The sequence below is a fragment of the Corvus cornix genome, chromosome 21, assembly GCF_000738735.6.
Source record: "Corvus cornix cornix isolate S_Up_H32 chromosome 21, ASM73873v5, whole genome shotgun sequence".
Lineage (NCBI taxonomy): Eukaryota > Metazoa > Chordata > Aves > Passeriformes > Corvidae > Corvus > Corvus cornix.
Genome location: NC_046350.1, coordinates 4841688 through 4866584, shown reverse-complemented (window position 1 = coordinate 4866584; position 24897 = coordinate 4841688). Strand labels below are relative to the sequence as shown.

General features: G+C 48.5%; 1 protein-coding gene and 1 long non-coding RNA gene across 2 annotated transcripts; one reads left to right on the top strand and one right to left on the bottom strand.

Annotated features, from left to right (window-relative positions):
• Positions 1–63: 63 nt before the first annotated feature.
• LOC104693314 lies at positions 64–3711 on the top strand. The gene is made up of 2 exons (XR_752529.4): positions 64–464; positions 890–3711. It is a non-coding gene; the product is annotated as an uncharacterized LOC104693314 (long non-coding RNA).
• On the bottom strand, positions 3710–23599 carry MXRA8 (matrix remodeling associated 8). Its single transcript, XM_010405885.4, has 10 exons — positions 23340–23599; positions 18292–18312; positions 17392–17700; positions 16189–16290; positions 14030–14488; positions 10307–10465; positions 9775–9805; positions 9191–9267; positions 7916–7993; positions 3710–7054 (listed from the first exon to the last, which is right to left on the bottom strand). The coding sequence occupies exons 1-10, from the start codon at positions 23386–23388 to the stop codon at positions 7029–7031; spliced, it is 1311 nt and encodes a 436-aa protein (XP_010404187.2). The 5' UTR covers positions 23389–23599; the 3' UTR covers positions 3710–7028.
• Between the last annotated feature and the right edge of the window lie 1298 nt (positions 23600–24897).

The window sequence follows — 24897 nt, the reverse complement described above, 5'->3', positions numbered from 1 at the left end:
GATAGGGATTGAGGATGGGAGGCGGGATGGAAATGGGCCAGGGGATGTGGAAGTGGGGAGGATGAAGAGGAGGAAGGATAAAGAGAAGGGGATGGGAAACAGGTGGGGACCACAGAATCAGGAAAAAACTCTTAGTGCCACGCAGGTGATATGTTTGGAAAGAATTCCACCTTTATTTTTTAGAAATCCCCCCAAATATCGCAACCAGAAAATGAAGACTTCAGAGCAGTGTCCTTGGGTCTCAAAGAATCTCCTGCTTATTAAAAAATCCTTTTCCAGTTAAATCCCAAGCTAATGATGTTCTGCTTTACCTTGCAAGGAAAGGGCACATTCACCTCTCAGGATGCTCAGCTGCTCTCTGAAGGGGCAAATCACAGTTCAGTGACTGAATTACCTGTGGCACTGCAAGGATTTTTCTACCAGCACCAAACAAGGAGCCCAACTGTGTCAGAGGCTGCCAAAAGGTCTGGGAACATTATTTTCAGTTTTCTGAAAGTTTAATCATTGCCAGGTGCTACCAGCACCACCTGAACTGATACCACTCCCAAATTCTCCTGCAGGGAGCTGGGGCTGGATAATCCACAATTTAACAAGGTTTAACAATACTGAGAAACCAAAACGTCATCAATTATCTCCTGCCATTGCTGGTAGAGTGAAGTAATTACAAAATCACATCCAGCTGACATTCCTGCTGAATGTGTGACCATCAAACAGGACAAACAGCAAGGGCAAGGCATGGTCTTAGTCCTCATCATGTAACCACGGATTTGGTGCTGGTTTGAATCGGGAATCGCCAATTTAGTGCATTAATTAGTCATTTTCAAGAGATATTTATATTTATATTTAGTGCTTTTCAAGATGCTCAACCATTTCTCACTCTTGATTTCAGAATCCTGAGAATACTGGAGACTTCTGTAAAAATATGAGTTCAGCTTTCTGTCCTGCCAGGTGTTAAGGCTCTGCAAGCACCTGAGAAAGTGCACCATGAATCCATCAGTCCCACCACACAGGAACGGGAAAGTTCCCTTTGGTGGGATCATAACTCTGGCATGAGCAATATTTGCTGAGATCCTGAGCTTCGTGGAGTTTGTGCAGCGTGGAACTCAGGCAGAACATTACCACGCAACCCTTTGGTCTCTTCACTTGAGCCTTAACGACCTCCTGGGTCCCTCAGAGGCCCAGGTGGTGCCCACACAGAGACTGACCCTGCTGAGAGCTCTGTTCTTGCTCTGTGAGCTTCGCTTTCACTTTTGACAACTGGAAATAAAAGGAGCTGTATAATTGTCAGGTGACTGCCTTGGAGCAGACGTGACCAGGCTGGGGCTGTGACTCACAAAAAGCTCTCCAGAAAGCCCAGGAGAGAGGAGATAACTTTCATGCTGCAGTCAAACCAGCAGCTAATCCAATTAAAGAGAGGACACAGGAATGCAGGATACACCCCTGGCCCATCAGGGCTAATACCTCTTGTCTTGCAGAGCTCAGGCCTTAACACTTCAGCAGAAAATAAATATGAGGCACCACATCTCTTGCTAATAGTGCTGTGCTCTCTGTGATAGAGGAAATAGCCTTGCTGGCCCCTGCAGGGAGCTGAGAGTGTCCCGAGGCATAAAAGCTGCTCACCCTTTTCTTCATTTGCACAGCAGTTACCACACAGGGAATAAGCAAACCCTTTTAAAAAGCCATCCTTGGAATCATAGCAATGCTGGCTGCTTGGCTCAGGGAATTCTGAGAGCTCATCACACTCCGGGTGCTCAGCAGATCAGTGTTGGTGTGAGGAGATGGGACAAAAGGGAAACCAAAGCTCTGAGCACCCACCCGGAGGTTTCCTGGGTGTTTTCCATCCACCTGCAAGGATTTATCTGCAAAAGAACAAAATTTCACTTGGAGGATTGTTGGCAAGACTGGCATCGATGCAGAAGATGAACTAAACGTGGAAATGATCCCAAAACAGAAAGAGAAGCAGAGAGATGTCACTGCAACCACGCAGTGCTGGGAAGGGAGAGGCTGTGGGCTGGCTCCCGAGCTGGGGCGTGTGAGCAGGACCCAATCCAAGTCAGTTTAAACTTCTCCTGCATCTGCTCTGGAAGATCTGCAAGTTTTTTTCCCGTTTATTCTCCCTCTGTGTGCAGTGGACCTTGGGCAGTGACTGACAAGGACATAATTAAACACTAGAGGGAAGCAAAAGACTTTTGACTGCAGCAACCTCTCTGCAAAGCTCCCGGGGTTGCCCCTGGACCTAAACGCAAATAAACCTGGGGGGAAATGACAGAGGGGGTTTGCAGGGACATTCCCCAAACCCCTCTTCATTTAGGAATGTGTGTTCAGGAGGGATATTGCCCTACAGAGAGGGGAAAAGAGGATAGAGGACAACACTTCCATGGGATACAGACGTCATCAATGATAAATTCATTTGGTTGATCCCAGCTCCTCCTCATCACGACTCAATCTCTTTTCTTCCCTCAGCTTTTCCTACCTCTCCTTAGCAGCTGCAGCACTTTTTTTAAAAAAGGGAGAGTCACACTTGAACAATTTCCCTGCAGGAATTGTCTGCAGAGCAGCTCATCTGCTGAGGGCCACATGCAGACCTCTAGGAAATTGAAGGTTCTTGCTTAGAAATGTGTATTTCAGTCTTTAGTCTACTTCTCTCAGGTCCCCAGTGTTTCTTCTTCCCCTCAGAAATTTGTTTTAATGACTTAAAAGTTCCTCTCCCCTGGTAAAACTCTCTCCAGACTGGGAGGCAGAAAGGAAACAGCGACGAGCTGGACTTCAGACAAGCAAAAGACAATGAAAATATTTCATTTCAGTGGTCTGCTGCTGTGCTAAATGAGCTTTTCCTTGTTCCCAGCTGCTCTCTTGGAAAATCAGATCCACTGACAGAGAAAAGTAAAGATGCCTCAGAAATAAATAACCACCAGAGCCTGGACTGGAGGCTGCCAGCAGAGACCAGTAAAGCCCCACAGCAGCTCCAGAAAGGGTGATTTGGGTGGTGCTTGACCCCGGAGAAGAGGTGCTGTGGAATGGCAGTGGGATTTCCACCAGGGAAGAGGGAAGATGACACTTCCACCAGAGCTGGACAGGCTGGTCAATAATCCTGGTCTGCTAAATGCACTTTTTTGCCACTTTTTGGTCTCATATCCTGCCTTGATCCTTCAAATCCTTGCCCCTGCAGTGTCCAGCCAAGCTGCAGTAGGAGCTGTTTCCATCAGTGTCCCTGGAAGAACTCTGCAGTGCCAGCTGGGATAGTGCTCAGGGGGTGGAAGGCCTCCAGCAGGAACTTTGCAAGGTGTTAGTTCTGCAAGGAAAAGAGGAATTTGGGCTGGCAGGGAGATCTGTATTCCAGCAGGATGTGTTATCTTCCCTTCTGGACCTGCAAAGTTAACTCCTCTGGCAGGGCTGCTGGCTTTCCTCTCTGATGGATGGTTTGAGCTCCATCTCCAGCTGCAGAGCTGTTCATTATACAACACTTCTGGAGAGCTGAAATTCCTCTGTGGGCCCCATGACCCTGTCAAATGATGCTGTCCCATGTGGAAAGCTTATTGGAATCACTGGAATAACGTATTGGATCCAATCTGCACTTTGTCAGGCACTTTGGGATGCTCTGAGATGAAACACCCTGCACAGCTATTGGGAAGAATTAGCTAATGCTGGCTAATAGCTGAGAGAGCACCTCCAAAAAGGGCAAGAAATAAAATCAACCTGAGCTGCAAAGTCCATTTTATTCTCCTTTATTTCTTAAATGTCAGGAGAGTTACACAGATGAATGGTAAAAGTTAAGCAACAATAATAATGAGAATTAATTCTGTTACAACAAAGAAATAAAACCAAGATTTATAGAGGAAGTTCTTAGTCTGGAGCGTGTGCACAGAGCTGGAAAGAGGGGGCTGTAGTCCTAGTCCTAATCTCAGTTTTAACCCTTTTTAAGGTCACTGCCAAGCACCCTTTCCTTGTCCCACACCAAGAGCTCACAACCCATTTATTATCCTAAAAAACTTTGATTTCTCTGCCCTCAGCGAGGTAAAGTTCTCACTGAGGAGCTGTACAAATACTGGGGATTATTATTATTATTTTAACTAATTGAATATCAAATCCATGTCTCGGGAAGCCAGGGAGACTGTGATGGGGCAAAGAAGGGAAAGGAGTTTAGCAAAGTGCAGCAATTCATTGGCACAGAGAGAAAATTACTCTGAAACAACTCAGGCCAAGTGCTACACACCTGAAAAAAGGGATTCTCCACAAGAGACAAGTCCCAGATTAGGGAGAGAAAGGCTGAGGTGAGAAAAGGACAGAGAAAACCAAATTATCTGGGAGGGCACTGAGTCTGTGGCAGAGAGGGAACAGGGAGCAGCGCTCCTGCCCCAGCCCAGGGGGGGATTCCATGTGGAACCCTCTCATTCCCATGAATTCCATGTGGAACCCTCTCATTCCCATGGACTTCCCAGCAGTGCCACAGGCTGACAGGATGCAAAGTGCAGTGGGAAGGGCCTCAGTGGCTTCTCACCAGGATTTGAGGGCAAACAGCTTTGATTAATTCCTGTGCATGAAGGAACAACCAAACTAAACTCTGCAGATGCCTTTTTCTCTTGGTTACCCAGCAGTCTGGCCTGGCGCTCTCTCAGCCACAATTCAAATTTGCTAAATTACAGAGTGGCTGCTGGTGAAAGCCACGGTGGTGATCTCCAGGCCAATCACACAACATTCCTCTCCTGAAGGAAAAAGGGCCATAATCCCACCCCATCCTCACCAGGGAGGGTTTTCCTGGGCCATAATCCCACCCCATCCTCACCAGGGAGGGTTTTCCTGGCTATAAATCCCAACCAGTGATCAAAGCAAAGGATGAGGAACTCAGAAAGCCCTTCCTAGTCCTTGTTTCAGAGAACATATTAATTTTTTTTCCCCCCCTTAAGCTATTCTGCAGCCCAGGAGTCAGATAAAATATTTAAATGCCTCTGGAGTTTATGAGCTGGTGTCTGTGTGAGCTGTGCTGAGCAATTTGGAGCTGGCAAGGAAAAATCTCCAACCTTTGACTCACAGACATGAAAGGGAGGGAGAGAGACATTAATGACAATTATTTGAGCCTGTGCCACCCTGATGGAATAACCAGCACAGCCTCCTGCACCTGCAGGAATGCAGCCTGGGTTTCAGGGCAGGGTAAAAATCCTTCTCTGCTTTGGGGAAGGGCAAAAGGGGCTTGGGATCAACCCCAGACCTTCCTCTGCACCAATCCTGGGCACTTTTTGGGGTGGATTTTTAGTAAGGATAAAGGTAATTAATTACAAATCACAAAAATCCCTGTGGAGAGCAGTGGAAGGGCTAGGAAATTAAAAGATGAGGATCTGCTCAGCTGCATCTTAGGAAGGCTCACCTCCACCTCTAGTTTTGTTCTATTATTAATATTTTCACTGCTTGAAGGCATTAAAAATAAGGGCCCCCAATAGAATTATCCTTTAAGGCATTCCCCACTAACAGACATAGTAATATCTATAAAAATGGTCCATTTTTCATTCAAAGTGCATTGTTGTGACACCCCACCTTGTGAAGGGCCAGCACAGCTCCTCTGGAGGCCTCACCCACCACGTTTTTGGCAGAGCTGAGCTCAGCTTTGGAGGAACCATCCCACCCAGTGCAGTGCCCTGGGTGCTGCTGAGCCCTGCCACAGCCAGCACAGATCCCTGGTGCCCGTGGGAGGAGGGATGGGGGGGTCTGGAATGGGATTTGGATGCCTGAGAACATTGGCATCAGTCAGACAAGACACCCAAGGTGGCAAGAAAGGGGCAGGGCTGGGTCCTGGAGATGCTGCCCCAGCTCCACTCACACAAATCCCCCCTGTCTGCCACTCCCTCCTTGGCCACCCTCACCCAGGTCCCTGTCACCCCTCTCACAACAGCAGGAAAGACCTTTCCTTCCATGCCCCAAGCACTGGTAATATTCTGCAGCTTTCCTGAAGTTTTGACTTGCTTGGAATACAACACTGAATTACTTCCAATTTTTTGGCAGCCCCACCTGACACTGTTCATAGGTAGAACCCCCCTTCAGCCCACAGCATCATGAGTCCACTCAAAATCCATGGAAATGGACTCATCCTGCTCCTGGCCTCCCTCTCTGAGCCCCTGGCCCATGAAAATTCCTGTTGTTACTCCTGTTCCTCATGGAACTGCTCCCTTTAACCACCTCCCTGTGCTAGGGTCATACCTTTGGTTTGATGTGCTCTGTGTGGCCTGGATCCAGCCCAGGGCTGCAGGAAAATCCCATCCCAGGTTCCACACAGGAGCTCAGCCCTCTCCACAACATTCCTGGTTCTGATCTAACTGAGACTGGCATTTACAGCACTGTAACTCCATCCATCAAATGCCTGCTCCTGCCAAATCTGACTTGGGCTGCGCTGAAACAGAAACAAATCAACAAACACAGGGTGAGAAACAGATTTCAGCTCTGAGCTGAGCCCTCAGCCATTGGTGTGCTTCCCTTTCCCTGTAAAATGAGGATACTGACATTTTCCCATTGATAAAACGAGGTTTTCCACTGCCATTTGTGAGGGCTGTGCTCTCTGTGCTTCACCTGGAACACACAAAGTGCTGTGTGACACTGATTTATGGCAGCCTAGGAGTGGGATCAGCCTTTGCCATTGCTATTCTGATGGATTTACTACGTGGAAAAATGCCTGGTGTAACGATGGCTCGGGATTAGCGATGCAGGTGGTTTTATTTAAAGCAATAACATCAAAGCAAAACGTCTGCTGATTCAGCTCATAAAAATCATTGATGCATAAAAACCAACAATAATTGTCAAGAAAGAAAAGGGGAAGGGAGGATTGGGAGAACAGAGGAGGAAAAGGCAACCCAACCCCATAAATGCACACAAGACAGTTTAACTCTTTCAAGAAGCATTTGCACCCTTGTGTGGGGGAAAAGTCAATGTGACAAAAACTCGAGGGGAGCTGGAGGGAGATGGAATTAAGAAAAGGCATCTCTCTTCCACGTTATCTATCTTGGATGGAAGCTTCTGGTCCAGCCAGCAGCTTGGCAATGTCTTCATTTACAATATTCCTTCCTGAAATCTGAAAGCAAAAGGAAACGGGGGTCAGCACCTGCAGAGAGATTCCAAACCATTCAAAGAAGCACAAAAATATGGATTTATCTCTAGAGTGACCATTTGCAGTTACCCACATCCCTGATATCCCCTCAGAGGGACAGACTGGGGGTAAATTATTGCCCAGATCCACTCTGCAGGATGCAGGAGAAAATGCCATGAGAATTCCATCAGGGACAGCAGGTCAGAGGCAGCTCCTGGGCTCTCCAGCCCATCCCCTGCTTGGTGTCATTTCAGCCCCATTTATTATCTCCTAATTCCTCTGGAATGAGTCATGGAATCTCACAGCTGATTACAAGCCCTGCTTGACAGAAGTGCTGTCCTACAAACGGAGGCACAACCCTCGGGATTAATCCTGGATAAGCAAAGAGGAGTTTCAGCCCCCAGGGAGGGAGAGTTGTTTGCTTTTCTTGGATGAGGTAACTGCCCATTACCCATAAATTAATTCAACTCCAAACACTCTCCTCTGCACAGTGTTTTCTTGCACTAACACCACGCCAGGATATTTTTGGGCTCCATCTCCCTCCCTCTGAGGTTCCAGCAGAGCAGGCACTACTCCAGCCCTGCCAGGCCTTCTTTTTCCAATCAAGAAAAATTCCAATTTGTGCCATGCCAAAAGTTTTTAAAAGCCTAATCACTGCTTGCATCTTGTGGCTCCGTGATGAAAGGATGGGAAGGGAGCTGGCTTCTCATTCCTGCTTTTCCCATGATGTTTCTCATTCCTCCTCTGGCTGTGGCTTGGTCACTCACTGATGGACTGTTCCTCCCTCCTGCTGCCCATCAGAAGGTCCCTACAGCCACCAATTAGGGGGAGGAAAGTCATGATTACCTTTGTCTAAATCAATGTTCTTTGCTGGGAAGCTTCTGGCTTGCTCAGCCTTCTCCTTCAGGATGTTGTTTTTGTAATCTGTGCAAGGGAGGAGCAGAATTCACACAGGCATTAGGGTATTAAAAGAAAACAGAGGGTTATGAGCAAGACAGAGGTGATCAGTCCTTCCTTGATGTGCCCTAGGTCTGGCACCTCTGATTTCTAGGAATTATTTGGGGAGTTACTCAGCAGGAAAACAGCTCTGACTTCATTTTAGCCCCTGGCATTAATCAGTTGTGCAAACTTAAGGTCCCTGCTCCACACAGTCACCACAGCTCCTTCCAGATCTGGATTATCTCCTCAAAGCTCACCTGGAGGTGACTGATGCAATTATCCACAGAGTTTGCTCTCCTGGCACACACAGAGAAGGATTTTTGCAACCCACTCCCTGCAATTCCTTTCTTTACTTCCAATTTTGTATCTCTCTTGTTTACTGGGGCCTTTACAGCAATTCTTGGAACCTGAGGTTTGCCAGCTTGTTCTTTTAAAGGTTGTACCTTTACTAGGGATGTAAATTTAAAAAAAAAAAAAAATCAAAGGGACAATTGTTTCCTGGTTTGTCTGGCAAGCTGCAGCAGGTGTGAACCTGGCATCATGGCAAGGCTTCAGGAATCTCAGGGTGGTGCAGACGAGCATCAGTTTTGTGGAATGGATTCGCTCCAAGTCCCAGCAAGAACCAACCCCTGATCAGTTCTTGATACAAAAAACTCAAGGCTGCACCTTCAAACCCCAGCAAGGAGCAGCATCCATCTTCAGGAATGCTGGAAATTCCCCAGCTCAGTCCTATATATCCCCAAAAAAATACTTCCACAGTGTGAGATGAGCTTCCTTCCCCTCTTTCCACTGTCTTCCATTTTACCACAAGTTCCAGGAGGATTTGTATTTTCTCTTTCGTATCTCAGAGCTTCTCTTGCAAATTTTCCTCCTCTCATTCTCTGTTTATCTGCCTTAATTGCTACCACAGATGTTGACAGAAGGCCCAAACGTTCACTGAATGATTTGACATCCAGGGAGGAGGAAATCAGAAAGTTAAACCAAACTGGATTCAGCAGAAGGTGGAGGTAATGAACTCAGCTACCTCAGGACTTCTCTTTACCCAGTTTCGGTCAAATAAAGTCCATACACCCACTGCCAGAGGTTAAGGAATAGGTTAAGTCACTTCGAAACATCCAAGTGCCATTAGAAATTTCAGATTTATAAGGATTTTGCCCTGGTTTGGTGGCCAGGGATACCTACCCAGCCTGACGTCTTCACTTTTGTGTGGGGTCAGATCTGTCGTGTCCACTGTAAATTCTTTAAGATTCACATCCTTCCTGAAAAGGGAATAATGGTGGGAAATGGAGTTGTCCCATCCTTTAATAACTGGCCCCTTTCACATTTTTTCACAATAGCTTTTCTTCTTTAGAGAATTTAGTTTATTTAATTTTTAATTCCCCCCGCCCCCCGCATGTTTGTCCAGAGCTTCGAACAATGGGCAGCCAATCTGTACTGGAATTTCCTTCTCTCTTCCACTCTAATCATATCAAATAAGCTCTGGAGGAGCCCAGGTCCATGATCTTGGCCCCATCTCACAGCAGATCTGGGCATTATTCCTTTACCACCAACTCCCCAAGACATCTCACACAAACTTCATCTGTGAATCAGTTCCCACAGTATAAAAAGAGGAAATTCAATTGCCAAATCAGCCCTACAACCCATTTTCTCCTTCCACTTCCTCCTCCTAACCAGATCCTCAGCTGCTTTAGGCTCTTAGCTGAGGAAGGGGGCCACGAGTTCATTTTTATGCATTCCAAATTAATAAACTCTGTAATTATACTTACTCTCCATATTTCTTCACATTGTATTCATAACCTAAACAGGAGGAAAAAGCAGAATGAGCAGTCACAGCCAGCCCAGACACATTCCTGGGGTTTGCTTTTTGTGTGGCACCCAAAACCAGTGCTGTGGGTGTCACCCAGAGGTCCCAGTGTCCCTTTCTGGAATTCCAGAGTCACCCAGCACACCAAGGCCTTGGACACCTGAATTCCCAAGGGACAAATCCCACCTGTGAAGGGCTTTTCTTCTCCCTTCCACAGAGCAACTCAGCAAATCATGAGTGGGATTCAGCCAAAGCTTGGACTTGGAAGTCTTTTCCAATCCCATCGAGCCGTGAAATCAAGGCCTGGAAATTTTTACACCACTCCACGGAATCTCTCTGTGAGCCAGCCCTGCAAATCCTCCCCACTGGGCAGATTCCTGGTTGTCCAGGAGGGGATCCCTGCCTCCAGCACTGTTCCTTGCAGGAATGATTTGCACAACAGTGTCCCAGGGTGTCCCTCCAGGCAGGACAGGGCTGGTTTTCCCTGGACTCACCTCTCTGCCGGCGCTTGCGGGTGATGAGGACCACGATGATGAGGAGCACGAGGAAGAGCAGCAGCGTGGCCAGGATGTAGCCCAGCTGCTGGAAAAAGTGCATCCTGCTCTCAGGGATGATGACATTGATGACATTGTGGCCCCTGACCACGTTTGGATCTGAGGGAAGGAAAACAGGGGGATCACTGGGAGTGGCATCCAGAGAAAAGCAGGATCACAGGTGGGAATGTTCAGGGAGAAATTCTTGGGAACTGCAGGAATTAAAGGGCAAATCAGTGCCTGATTTACAGCACCCTGCACCTTTGGCAGGTGAGAGATGCTGTGCTCTTCACCAGCCCATGATTCCCAGGATTTAACAGGATGCTGCACATCCCTTCCCTGCCTGGCCCTCAGCAGAGGGGAATTTCAGAGCAAAGCCATCCCCAAACCTTCCAGAGGGTAACACAGCCCTCCCCTGGGTCCCTCACAGCACACACCCCACACTGCTCTGCCTCCAAACAGCCAGAGTATGAAGCAGCCCCTCCCTGCCACGGGTTATAATTTACAGAGTGGGAAGAGTTTTCAGTGCCAAAGAATGAGTTTCCTTTGCAATGAAATAAAAATCGATAAAATTAATAAACCACCCCCCCCCCCAAAAGAAAAACCAAAACCAACGCCACAGAGAAAAGCCAAGATTCCATTCCTTCTGTGGGTGCAGCAGCATTTCAGTTCCACAGCACGGGGAAGGGGAGCTCAGAACTTTTACGTGGAACATTTTTTTTGTAGATCTCAACTAAATAGGTCAATGTTTTACACATGTAAAGGGGAAGTGACTTCTCTGCTTGCAAGAGTCAGAGGAATGGACAAAGCCAGCCCAGGCACGGATGGAATCCCACAGGACTGTGCTGGGAGAGGGTTTTTTCTTCAAAACAGAGCTGAAATGACACCTTCATTTCACCTGAATGTTCACAGAGCACCAGGCAAGAACAGCATGGAGCCCTCACCTCCCATTCCCTTGGGAGTTCCTCCCTTCCCCAGAGGGAATAAGGGGAAAAATGGGGGGAAATACCCCAAAAGCCCCAGTACCCTTTAGCAGATGTGTTCTGACACTTCAGGAAGTGCAGGCACAGGGACTGATTCCAGTTTTTTAGGCAGTTTATTTCTTTCCAGCATTTAAAAACCACCAACCCAGCAAAAATAAAATCAAATAAGGCAAGAGTGGATTGAAATAAACACTCTGAAACCAGAGCTGATTGTTTGCTAATGCCAACAGCAGTCCTAGAAAATCAAAAAGCTTGAGCAGCGTGCTCTGTTCTGGTGGCCCAGTGCTCCACTCCAGCAACACTCTGCTTTTTACTGGGATTTCCAGATGCCCTGTGCTCCCTGGATGCAGTGCTGGAAAAACCATGGGGTTTTCAGCGCTGCCAAGCTAAAAAATATCAAACCCAACCAAAAACCCACTTGCAAAGCTGCAAACAGCACATGTGACAGCTCTGCTTTGTCACATCCCTGGCTCCTGGAAGGCCATAATGAGATGGTGCCACAGCAAACAGAGGAATTCTATTCCTGGCTTTTTGCTTTCCCACAGTACTGCAAGACAGGGGTAAGAGCTGGGTTGAACTTTAGGCAACACCAGGGAGGTCACTGCAACAACAAACAGCAGAAACAGAGATTTAATAACTTTGGGCAATGGAATAGATCCCATTTTATAACTGGGGAAACTGAGGCACGGAGGAGCAGCTCAGTCCCACCAGTGAATGGCAGTGCCCAGAGCAGCATCACACCCAGACTCTCCTCATCCTACACCAGAGGTTAAGCTGGGAGGATGAAGGTTGATCCTGTAACCAACATCTGATCTCTCAGCACATCTCACACCCATCTGCCCCAAATTCACTCCCACGACACTGTTTACCCACTGAAAAAGAAATCCTAATTGTGGAGGGGAAAACTCGGGCCAGAGGTACCTTAACATGACTTTCCCAAAGTGTCAAGGACCAGATTCTCCTGCTGGAAAAAGTGGAGAGCTCTCCACAAACCTGGCAGAGGCAAAGGGCTGCCAATATTTTAGCACTAATCAGGAGACTCGACAGATGCCATTCTTCAGAGCAAACCCCAAGTAAAAATGCTCCAGTCAGTGGACATCCACCACATTTACAGTCCTGAGCCTGAGAGCAGCACTGAGCCCCTGCTTCTATTCCAAACAGGATGAAGTTTCCTGTCTGAGAATGGCTCTGGAGCTTGGAGCAAGGCCAGGAGCTTGGCTGCTGCCTGAAAAAAAGCTCCTTGCTTTGCTTTTGTTGTCTCCCCGTTTATGTTGTGCTCCCCAGAAGAATTCCAGGCAGTTTTTCATGGAATGGGGCAATGCCTCAGCCTCCCCTGCTGTACCCAAGCAGGGCAGGTCCCAGCAGGAGCAGGCTGGAAAAGGAAACCTCTGGATGTCTCCACTCCTTGCACGTTCCCATGGACTCAGCACATTTTTGTGTGTGGTGCTCTCAGCCCAGCTGAGGGGTCACTGCCTGCAGGGGCCAAACTCGTCCCAAAGCTGCTCTGTTTGACAGTGGAAGTGGCTTTTGTCACTCCAGCACTGAGGGCACCACAGCCAAGCTCAGACAGCCCCACCAGGTGAAATCACTCAGAGATTCCACCTCACTCCTGAGCAGCTAGGGAACTACTCAGGACAACATCCAGGAATAAGAGGAATAAATTCCTGGGTAGACAACTCTGGAAACAGGATCTGGTTTCCATCTGTGGTTAAGGCTCAAGGGCTGTGTGCAGGAACTCTGATATTTGGATGTCCCAGTCTCCAGCCACCTCTCCTCAGCACTGCCTGGATTTTCTGGACACCAATCTTAGCCCCAGGGAAAAAGTTTAGATTTCTATGACTGGAGAAGGCCAATTTCTACAGGAGAAGAAACCTATTTAAAAATGTATGAAGCAAATCAAAATTCTATATTAAACAGCCAATAAATATTAAAACACAATGAATATTTTAAAGTGTTAATAAAGAACTATACCCGAAAGACTTTAAAAAAAATATTAAACTTTGGATTTTTGTTTTCTTTTTCTGCCTGAACGAAGCGTGATGGTTTTGAGTTTGGACAGGCTGACAGATGAGAGCTCAGTGCAGTGGAAAATATGAAAATTGGTTTATGGCACACACAGAAAAGAGGAAAAAAAAAAAAAAAGAAAAGCTGAAGGGTGGAAGAAAATTCCTGGTGGTTGATTCTGCATGGTCTGGCACCTTGCACAGCCCAAACATCCGTGCAAAGGGGAGAGAAACTCTGGTGAGAAGAGTTGTGACAGCAAAGGCAGGGCTGCATCAAGCCCCTGCCCACACCTTCCCCTGATCCATAGAAGCATGGAGGAAAGGGAGCTGGACAGAAATACAACACAAAGGCAGCTCGTTTGCCTCAGGGCCTGTCAGCAATGCAGAACTGCCCCGGGGCAGGGGGACAGGAGCTGCCCTGTGCCCACAGCGCTGCAAAAGGGGGACTGACCCCAACGATGGGGGGACACCCCACAGCATCCTCACTGCCCCTGTGATGGAAACAGCTTGGGAACAACTGGACCTGGGCTGGCTGAGCTCCTTAGAGCCCAAAGATCCAACTGCGGATACTTCCCCTCTGTGAAAAGCCCACAAACGAAGCAGAGGAGTTGTAGAGTAATTTATCCAACCAAAGGGAGCGAGTCTGGCTTTTCCTAGCGGGATTTTCCACACATCCCCACCCAGGAGAGGCCACTCACCTGCAGCCGGAGCCACGCTGTGCGTGGTGAGGTTCACCACCTTCCTCTCCCTGGCCGGCTCCGTCACGGACAAGTGGTAGATCCTGCGCTCGTGCAGGCCGCAGTAGTGGTGGTGCAGGTGGCAGGAGTAGGTGCCCTCATCGGCGCTCTCCAGGTGGGAGATGAGCAGCGAGAAGTCCCCGAGGGCGAAGGCGCTGCGGGTGACGTTCATCTTCTGCCGCAGGAACAGGGGCCCGTAGGAGCGGCGCTCCCCGGACGCGTACAGGTCCACCAGGCGGTCGGCGCGGTCGTGGGGGACGCCGGGGGGCTGCCGGTCCCAGTGCACCACCTGCTGCTCCTCCTCGCTGTGCCGCTCCGTCCAGATGTGGTTGCGGTTGACGCAGGGCAGCGTCGCCGTGCTGCCCTCCGGGGCCACCAGCACCGGCTTCTCGCCGTCCCAGTACTCGCTGGCTTCCTCGCCTGGGCAGGGGGGAAACACGAGCTGGGCGACCTTGGAATGGGTGTTTTGCCCCAGCTGTTCTATTTTTCCTCGCCTGTCTTATTTTTTCTCTCCACGTAAACGACTTAAGTTTGCTTCCCTGGTTTATTTTCCTTGGCCAAAATCAGTAAAATTTTGGCCCGATTTGCTGTCACACACCACGATCTCATGGATGTGGTTGATGCGAAATTCCCACTCGAGTCCAAGCGGCAAGGACGCCCAGGCACACCTGAGACTGCTCTCAGCTCCTGAAATCCCCAATTCCAGGTGTCACAGACACCCAGGCAGACCCGAGATTGCTCCCAGACCCTGGAATCCCCAATTCCAGGTGTCAAGGACACCCAGGCAGACCTGAGATTGCTCCCAGACCCTGGAATCCTCAATTCCAGCTATCAAGGATGCCCAGGCACACCTGAGACTGCTCCCAGACCCTGGAATCCTCAATTTCAGCTATCAAGGATACCCAGGCACACCTGAGACTGCTCCCAGACCCTAGAATCCTCAATTCTATGTGTCAAGGATACCCAGGCACACCTGAGATTGCTCCCAGACCCTGGAATCCTCAATTCTACGTGTCAAGGATACCCAGGCACACCTGAGATTGCTCCCAGACCCTGGAATCCTCAATTCTGTGTGTCAAGGACACCCAGGCACACCTGAGATTGCTCCCAGACCCTGGAATCCTCAATTCCAGATGTCAAGGATACCCAGGCACACCTGAGATTGCTCCCAGACCCTGGAATCCTCAATTCCAAGGGTCAGGGATGCCCAGGCACACCTGAGATTGCTCCCAGACCCTGGAATCCTGTAACACACCCCCTCCAAAAATCCCAAAATACCCCACAGGGGTAACGTGTCCTCTCCACTGCAGCAGACAATAGAGAAAAAACACCTTTATCTTCTACATCCTTGGCCATTTCATGAAGCAAGGCCACTTTCTTTCTGTTCTAACTGAGAGTTAATCTCTTCCTTCAGAAAGCAGGAAGTATATTCCCTCCACAGGCTAAGAATGGAACGAGGATCTTCACCCCAATCCTCCAAGCAGGAAATGCTTTCCTACCCACAAAGGCCCTAATTACTGGAGGAGCTGAAGCAGCACTGCTCTGTTTGGCTCTTGAAAAGGAATAACAGAAGAGGCCAAAGCACAGAGGAGCAGACTGGGGCTCTCAGGGTGATTTTATTGCACTGTGAGAGCAGCAGAGGAGATGCACTTCCATCCCAGCAGCTGCACTGGGGTTATCCAGAGGTTTAACTGGATTTTAATGGGTGCCTGTGTGGATGGGTGCCTCTCTCTGCAGATGCCAGCAGCTCGCTTTTAGAGCTGGGCTTAAGGTGTGGTAACTTGAGGTGGGTTTTTAAGTACAGGCTGCCCAGGGCAAGCTCAGCAACCAGAGCACAGGGCAGGTCCTTGTGGCTGAGCTGAGGGCAGGGATTGTCAGCAGGGGTGTGCTGCTGCTGCAGCAGGGACAGTTTGGTGACTACCAGGAGCAAACATCAAGCTGAGCAGGCTCCTGACAGTGTTTGGCCAAGGAAGAAGAGAGGTTTGTAAATAATCACACTGAGTAAAGCCTCTGCAGCTCAGGGAGGCAGACAGCAAACAGCACAGGGAGCACCACGCTCAGCTGGTGCTTCCTGAGCCTCCTGAGGCACCTGTGAAACCTGGAGCTGTCACCACACCCACCTCTCTTGGCGATGACCAGCTGGATTTTCACAGTTTCGTACAAGTGGCAGTAGTGATGGTGAAGATTACAGGAATATGTGCCTGCATCACTCTCTGCAACACCTGGGAAGAGAGGGGAAGTTGAATGTTTTATACTGAGACAATGATTAATTGTGTCATTTGCAGTTTCCCAAATCCTTGTCTGGATGCAAAATAACTTCCTTATCACCAGGGTGGGTTAAACAGAGACAAATCATCTCACCCAATATAAGAATTTGGTGACCTAATAAAATAATTCAGTTTATTCACCCTTGTGAGGGAGGCATTTGTATTAACAGGTGGAAAGAGGAAGCTGGGTTAGGTTTAGCTGGGAGCAGACACAAGAACAATGACCACGGAGTGTTTATAGTTCAGGAACTGAAGCACAACCAAAGGGCCACAAAAAGCCCAGGTGGCTTTCAGGTTGTTACAAATTCTCCTTTAAAACAGGTTTGTTTCAAATAAAAGACTCAGTGCTTCAGAGAACCTCACAGAATCACTGAGGTTGGAAAAGAACTCCAAGACTGAGTCCCATCTCAATCCCCACCTTGTCACCCAGCCCAGAGCTCTGAGTGCCACATCCAGTCCTTCCTTGGACACCTCCAGGGATGGGGACTTAGATCTCCCTGCGCAGCCCCTGCCAAGGCCTGACCACCCTTTCCATGGAGAAATTCCTCTATATCCATCCTGAACCTCCCATGGGAGGTGAAGCTGGAGACTTCACTTGGAAGCAAAACCAGAAGGCTGCCCAGGAACAGTGCATGGCTTTGGGGGCAATTCCTCAACCTCTTCCTGCCTTGAATCTCCAGCTGAAAGCTCCACTTCCCTAAGTGCCCAAGGAGCAGAAATGAATTAATGTGACTGTCCAGGTATGCAGGTATTCAGTCAGAGGGAATGCTGAGAGGGTTTTGATCTGCTGAACATGCTTAGCTGTGCAGGTTGTCTGGGACAGACCTGGATGTGCACAAGTGACCGGAGCACTGAGTGCCACATCCAGGGATGGGGACTCCACCACCTCCCTGGGCAGCCCCTTCCAGACCCTGAAATTCCTCCTGATGATTAACCTCATTAACCTGGTATTGACTTATTTATCAAAAACATGCTGCAAACCAACCATTTGCACCAAAACCCACCAATCCCATCGAGCCCCGAACCTTCCGCGGGGGGGAAAAAAAACCTCCGTACCTTTGATCACCAGCGAGAAATTCCCATCTGCAAACGCGTTCTCGGGCATGAGGATCCTGCCCTGGTTGTAGGAGCTGTAGACTCGCTGGTCCCCAGCTGAGTACATGTCACAGAGCCTCTCCATCCTGCTGTCCCCGTAGTAGGAGCTGAGCAGGTCCCAGTGCACCACGCGCTGCCGGTCGTTCAGGCGGTCCTGGGTCCACACCATGCGGTGGCTCTTGCAGGGCAGCACGGCCTGGGAGCCCAGCACGGCGCTGATGTTCAGCACAGACACCACCACGCTGGCTGGGTTGGAGGCATCAGCTGGGACTGAAAGTCAGGAGCAAACAGCAAAAAAAACACTTATAGGGTTATGGAGTTAATGGTGTGTGAAGGAGGTGCTGGAGTGGGAGTGCTGGAAACTCTGCATATTTTTGATTCTGGTTTCAACACAGGGCACTCTCCTGGAGAATCAAGGAATCCTGAGCTGGAAGGGACGCACAGGATCATGGATTCAACTCTTATCCCTGGACAGACACCCCAACAATCCCACCCTGAGCATCCCTGAGAGCAGTGTCCAAACGCTCCTGGAGCGCTTGGGGCTGTGCCCATTCCCTGGGGAGCCTGGGCAGTGCTCAGCACCCTCTGGGGGAGAATCTTTTCCTAATAAAGAAAACTGTACCACACTGATTTCATTCAGTGAAAGCAGTGTCTGTTCTCAGGGTTGTACACTTGACCTGTCCTACCCACCCTTCCTAATCCTGACCCCAGTTTAATCCAAGTTTGGAGACACCAGTGCAATGGGATGCATGACCCATGGAAGTTAGCCATGAAAGCCCCAGTGCATGCCATGGAATCAGGGTCCCTCTCACTCCTCCTCGTGATCACAAACCCAGGCAGATTTACAGAGATGCCACTCACCTGAATATGAGCACACAGAACCTGTCAAAGCAGAAAATAAAGAGTGTTACTGACAACAAAAGGAGGAAAAAGCTACAGACACACTCCAAGCCAGCAGCCACCTCTGTTAATGCTCCATCTATTCCACCCTTCCCTATCAATGTTTATATCTGGCTGCTCCATTTCCCACTCCTGCCACACACTTTGTCTGCACAGTTAATTCTGAGATGCTCTGCATGCAGCTCCAGCTCTCTCCAACTCACATGACTCAGATCCACACAGGAGGAACTTTGCCAGGGATGAACCAAGGCCTTTGGTTCCGCATTTCTCCGGGCCAGTCCCTCCTGCTCCTTGTGTGGGAGGGGTCTCGAAGGTCTCCTGGCATCACGCTTTTGATTCCCAACACAACACCACCATTCATCTCTCCAACCAGCCAAGCCCAAGTGGGTTCCATCAAAATCATTGGAGGTTTTGTCCTGCTAATGTCAGAGGCACAATGTCCTCCAGACAAAGGCTGTATTTTTTTTTTTTTTAGCTCTGGAATTTATGAATTTCAAACGAGTCCAAATTCAACTCCAGACTGGGGGTATTTTAGCACACCCCCAGTGCTGAGAATAAACTTGGTTTCCTCCCCTTTTCCCATCACAAAACACTGGGCAGGGACAGCAGAGAACAAAAACTGAGCAGCACTCTCTGTTGAACTGCCAGCTCAAAGGCACTCCAAACAGGAGGTATTTCTTCCTACATTTATAATCTCAGCATCACAAAGAGAAAAATCAAATCTTGGACAAGGTCTGTACTCTCTGTATATAAGAAAGAGACATCATAATTCCATCATCTGATGGTCTCTCCTGACAGGCTGCAAAATGTTTCAGCTGCAGCCCCTCCCTCTGCAAGCCAGGACTTAGATTTAGCTTAGAAAAACAAAGGAATGATTAAAAAAACCCTTCCACAGCACCAAAAAAGCCAGGAAAAATCGGTGCCACTTGTGACAGGCCACCAGCTCCCAGCACAGCAGAGGTGTCAATGTGCTCAGGCAATGTCCCCGCGGCTGAATGGGTGTGGTTTGCCCCGGGGCAAGGGGACAACGCGATGTCGTGACACGAGCAGCGATTTGTGAGCTCGGGAATGGTGTCTGAGGCTGCCTCCGGCGCCCTGCACGAACAGCAACTTGATTTGGTGCGACAGAAACATCCTCTGCTGGCTCAGGCAGAGGAATGAAGGCATTTACTGCTCTCCTTTCCTCTTGCGAGTTAATGGGAAAAACACGGAGCCCCAAAGAAGCATCGTAAATCCAACGAGTGCCAAAAGCTCAGCCAGCCACAGCTCTGAGCTCACACCAGCCCCTGGTTCTGCACCTTTCTGGACCCCTGCACCTTCCTCCTGCCAGGGCAAGCACCATCCTTCCCTTCCCTGCCCCTTCCCAGGGCAGCCTGCTGGAGCCTGGGCAGCCACGAGCACTTCTCCAGCACTTCCAAACACAACTCTCTGTCAAACAGGGGCTTGGCTGGGATGGAACAGCTTCTAGATAAGAAAAGCTGACGTCTTTTGGGTTCTTTTCCCCTCCACTCTTAAAACTTCAGCCAGGAACAGGGCAGGAATGTTCCTGGTTTCTCATCAGGTCTTTCCAGGTTTGCCCCTCAGTGCCCAGGAGATGCTGCATCCTGCTGGCACCAGGGAAGAGCCTGTGGATTTTATATTTTGCTTTTTATAGACTGGATTTGTGACTTGCTGGCTGCTGCCACACAAAGCTGGGTTGACACCACAACAAAACCCATCCAAGATGAGGTGAATTAAATACTGGAGCTCAGCACGGAGAGGTGGAAGAGAAAGGGTTTCTCACTTTGTCTGTGCACACACAGAGTCTGGACAGAAACTTTGGGTCTGAACCTGCTCTAGGATATCATCCATAGTTTGACAAAATGGTGCAAATATCAAAAAAAAAAGTGATCACAGCCAAGCAGCAAAATTCTAGAAGGGGAAAAAAAAGGATAACTCTTCACAAGAGGGACAGGAACTCCAGCAGACAAAGAAGGAAGAACTGATTGTTCTGGTTCCCCAGCCACGCTGGAAATCTGCTCACATCCATCAGCTCGTGGGGAAGGCTCAAACTTATTTGACAGAGCTGTAAATGAGATCACTCAGAAATATGAGGAATCTGGGATGTCTCCGCTCTCTTGCACGCCTGGAGAAATGGAATTTAGAACAGCTGACCTTCAATAACCTGAACAGAGAGCAGCAGTGGAAGGAGGAATGAGCCTTTTCCTCTTTTCAGTGCTGTGGGGAGACCAGCAGAGCAACCAAACGCTGCTTTTTAAAGGCATTTTATGACACAGCAGCTACTGAACAGAGATAAAGGCACAGCCCAGCAAAGGTGACAGCTCATGAACTGCAGCTCTGGGGTCAGCTGGAAGCAGGGATTTTGGTGAGTCACACTTCCCAACCTGCAACTGTAAAACCAAAGAGTCTTCATGCACCTGGTGAAAGCTCTGACCTCTGTCATCACAGGACTCCAGGAGCTTCTAAGCCTCAGCTGCCTTCAGAGCTGTCAACACAGAACTCAGCTGCGGCTTGCATTTTCAAATTTCGAGTTCCATGGGATGGAGAATCACTTTGTCTTCTCTGGGTGATGTAACCACAAAAAAAAAAAAAAAAAAAAAAAAGAAAAAAACACCAAGAAAAGAAACCCCAACAAAAGACAATTCTGTGCTGTCCCCTGACATGTTCTGTGCTGACTCAGCAGGATCCCAGAGATCCTCTGTGGTCCCACGGTATAGGAAGAGGAAAGCAGCCTGGAAAACTATTTCTTAATCCCTTGTAAAAGGCAGAGCCAGCTCTTACTTCTTGAATCCCATCCATTTTTCAAGTGAAGAATTAAAGCCACAAAAAACTGTGGGCAAACCAGAAGCAAAAGGCTCGGGCTGTGAAAGATGTGTGACATGCTCAGAGCTCTCCAGGCAGTGTCCTTGGAGCAGGGCAAGCAGAAAACTGTCCCTTGAGTCCTGCCTGAAGAATTCCAGCTCTCCTCTGCTCCTGGGACAGAGGAGCTGCTGCTCAGGTCGGTGCTGATGAAACCACTGAGTTTTATATATATATTTTATATTTATATCCTCTTATTCACAGGATGAAAAACGACCAGAGCAGAAAAGACATGTTTTTCCCCAGATCTGTGTGTGCCACATGCCTTATTTCTCCCATGAATCCCTCAGTTTATAGGGGGTTTAATGGGCTCTGTAGAGTCATTACACAATTGTGGGAAAAGCAGCAGCCTGTTCCCCAACCCTCTGGGGAAGGGCAGTGGCTCCATCCTGACTCTTTAGGGGGCTGAGAGACCCTGATGGTTTTTGATGCAGCAGCATCAAGGTGACAGTGAAATAAATGACCCCAGCTCTTCTCTGGGAGCCAGGTTTGTTAAATCCACTGACCAGGAACCAGGAGGAACATCTGGGCTCGTCTGGAGGAGGGATATGGTGAGCAAAACAGCTGCACCTAAACTTCTCCCGTTCACCTCCCGTCCAGTCTGCAAGACTGAGCTTTTCAGTAAAACGAAATTTCCCTTCAAAGCTCACTGATGGTCAAGCTGGTTTGAACTGGGCTTTTCCCTAAGTCTCTGTGTTTATTTTCAAAGACTTCCTGGGACAACTTTCCCAACAGCAGAGTCTCCCACTTCCGAAAAGGATGTCAGAGCCCTTAAGCACCCATCCAGCCCCAACAATTCCAGCAGTCCCTGCAGGTAGGAACACGCAGAGAGCAGGAATGTGCTGCCTGTGCAGAAAGGAAAAGCTTTGTATCTGCTCAAGGAGCCCATCCCCACCTGGGGCGCAGACAGGATCCCTCAGAGATCTGCCCCAGCTTTGTGACAGGCAGCTGGGATTTCAGCTGAGCTTTAGAAACCCTCCCCTGCTTTGTGTGCTTCCCGTTGGCTGCAGGCCCTCGGAATGGTTTTGTAGAGCCATTCCAAACACAGAGCTCTTCCTCCCGGCGAGACATTAACACTTGAGGGAGTGGTTCCTCTGCAGGAGGGATCATCCCAGCGCCATGGAACAGCTCAGATTTCCTCCCTTCTCCCCTTCCCATCCTCACCATTGAGTTATAACCTGATTTGGGTGGGCTCAAACACCCAGGTAACTCCAACATCTCTGTCAGAGATCCTCCATCCTCAGCTGGGACACCTCTGCAGCAGCCCAACCTGCTATTCCTGCCCTGGCTGCTCCCCAGGCTCTGCCAAACCTCCCTGGGAGTCACTGGACTGGTTGGTGCTTCTGGAGCACAGAGCTGTCGCCTCTCCTCCTCCTCCTCTTTAACCCACCCCACACACCAGATTTCTGAGTCACTTTAACCCTTCTGTCCCTATGACTGATCCCATAATTTGCCAATTCCTAAACCCTGCCTTGGGGCATTGCGAGAATGCCGTGGTGACATGGAAAGTGGATTAATTAGAGAGCAAAGGGAGAACTCCTCACCTCATTCCACCTCAGTGCTGAGGAACTGAGGAGCTCAGGTGTCAGCCACAGCCTTTTAAAAGAGCTGGGAAGAGCAGGGGGGTCACCAGTCCCCAAAAAACTTGTGCTCCTCACTTCCTACTCCTTTCTTGCACCTTGCTACCCAAAAATGAATTCTGTGTCTGTCTTTATGCTGACAAGAGGAAAAGAAACCCAAAAACCACACTTCCTTTTTTCCTTCCATCTGAACCCTCACACACACGCACCCCCAGCTGTTTTTGCTTCATCAAAAGTAAAAAATGACCTTAAATCATCTAAATCTGACTGTGAAAGCTTTGCTGTACTCACATCCAAGCCTATTGGCTTTGAATTTGCTGATAGGAAAAAAAAAATTGCACAAACTTGCTGAACAGAGCTCCAACAACCTCAAACATTTTTCCATTCTCTCCCCAAAAAAGCAGAGGAAACCCACGATTCCCTCCCCTCCCCAGATGAAAACAGAGCAAATTTAGGAATCTGAACAAAGTCTTACAAAGACAACAGTTCAAAATCTCGTAGCCAACCCCCAGCACCGTTGTGCAGCTGAAATAAAAACAAGTAACACCACACCAGCAGCTCACAGCTTACTTTGCTGAAGCAAAATCTGCCACAGGAGGAGTTTTGCAAGTTGCTCCATTTCTTCGGCTTCTCGGTGTTTTCGCCTCTCTTGAAAAACAACTTAGAGGCTTTTTTTTCCTCTAAACTTTCTTTTCTGTAACTGGAAAACACTATGACCTCATCAATCTACATCCCCAGAGCTGTGGACAGCAGCTCATATTCTGCAGGATTACTCCACCTCCAACTTCCAACTCCCCACCTCCCCACTGCCACTCCACCTCCTTCCCTTCCCTCACACTTTCTGCAGATCCCACTTCCCCTCCCTCTGGGACCTTCTGATCCCTCCCTGACTCTGACATCAAAGTTTCATCGGGTGAAGTTGGTCCCACGCAGCCCTGGGCTGACAAAACAAATCTTTCTCCCTCCCCCCTGGGGATGGAACCAATTTTCCTCATGCTTTACTTGATCCAGCTGTTCCTCCCTTTGTCTGACACTCCTCCAGCTGTCTGCTCCAGACTGGATTTATTCTGCTGCCTTCAATGGGGTTTTGATCTTGGTCTCCTCATATGGTTTTACTTCGAGCTTCAGTCTCCAAACACAACCTAGAAAACAATATTTACTCTGTCCTGTGATTTGTAAGCAAGGGCTGGATATTTGCAGGAAAATTACAATGAGTATAAAGTCAGGAAATAGAGTATAAAATAGGAAATAGAGTAGCTGCTGCTGGGATATTAAAAGTGAAATTACATATTACAGGAAAATTAAAATTTGGTCGATTTTTCTGTTTTCTTGCATTCTGTTGTCAGGTTGTTGTTGCTTATGGCTAACACCATTTAGTGGATTGGATTTATTGGATTTAACAATTCAAATTAGTGATCAAGTGAAGGAAGGGAATTAAAACTTACTGTCCTTAAATGTCTGTGGGACTCTACAGGAGAACTTAAAAACACAAGCCAGGAGCCTTCCCATGGGATCCATGTGGATAAACTTAATTGGCACACTTGAATTTTTCCTTCTGACATTTTTCTGCCTCTCTAGTCTACCACAAAATAGATTCCCTCTGTCCCAGAGGAGGAAGAGCTTCAGGAGAGAGGAGAGTATTGTAATTATTACTATAACAAACCCCTAAATAAACCCCTAAATAATTACACACTGCAACAAGGGAAGCTTTGGAAGCATCCAGACCAGATCAGAACTTCACCTAGTCCAGGATCCCATCTCCAGCAGCAGACAGAACCAGACACTTGCAAAGAAATTCCAAGAAACTGAAGCTATTATTATTATTAGATAACATGACCATGAAGAAAAGCCTGCTGTTAACTCATCACTGTCCAAACCAGACCCAGAGAACTGCTGGTTTGTTTCTAGGGAAAAACCCTAAAATAATCTTCAGCTAAGAACCTCACAAAACTCCCCTGCAAACTCCAACTCTGACATTTATATGAAGTGAGGAGATTTGGGGATAATGGGATACAAACAGCCCCTCCCTCCACGTTCCCACCCTCATCACCTGAGCTGTGGCACCACCTGGATATGAACAAATCCAGCCTAATTGCAACCCTAATCCCATCAGCTTCTCTTTGCCAGC

Coding starts and splice junctions, on each gene's coding strand:
- MXRA8 (XM_010405885.4), bottom strand. CDS start 23,388: ATGGAGCAACTTGCAAAACTCCTCCTGTGGCAGATTTTGCTTCAGCAA. Junction 16,291..17,391: donor TTTCTCGCTGGTGATCAAAG/GTACGGAGGTTT, acceptor CTCTCTTCCCAG/GTGTTGCAGAGAGTGATGCA. Junction 14,489..16,188: donor GCTGGTCATCGCCAAGAGAG/GTGGGTGTGGTG, acceptor CCCCCTGCCCAG/GCGAGGAAGCCAGCGAGTAC.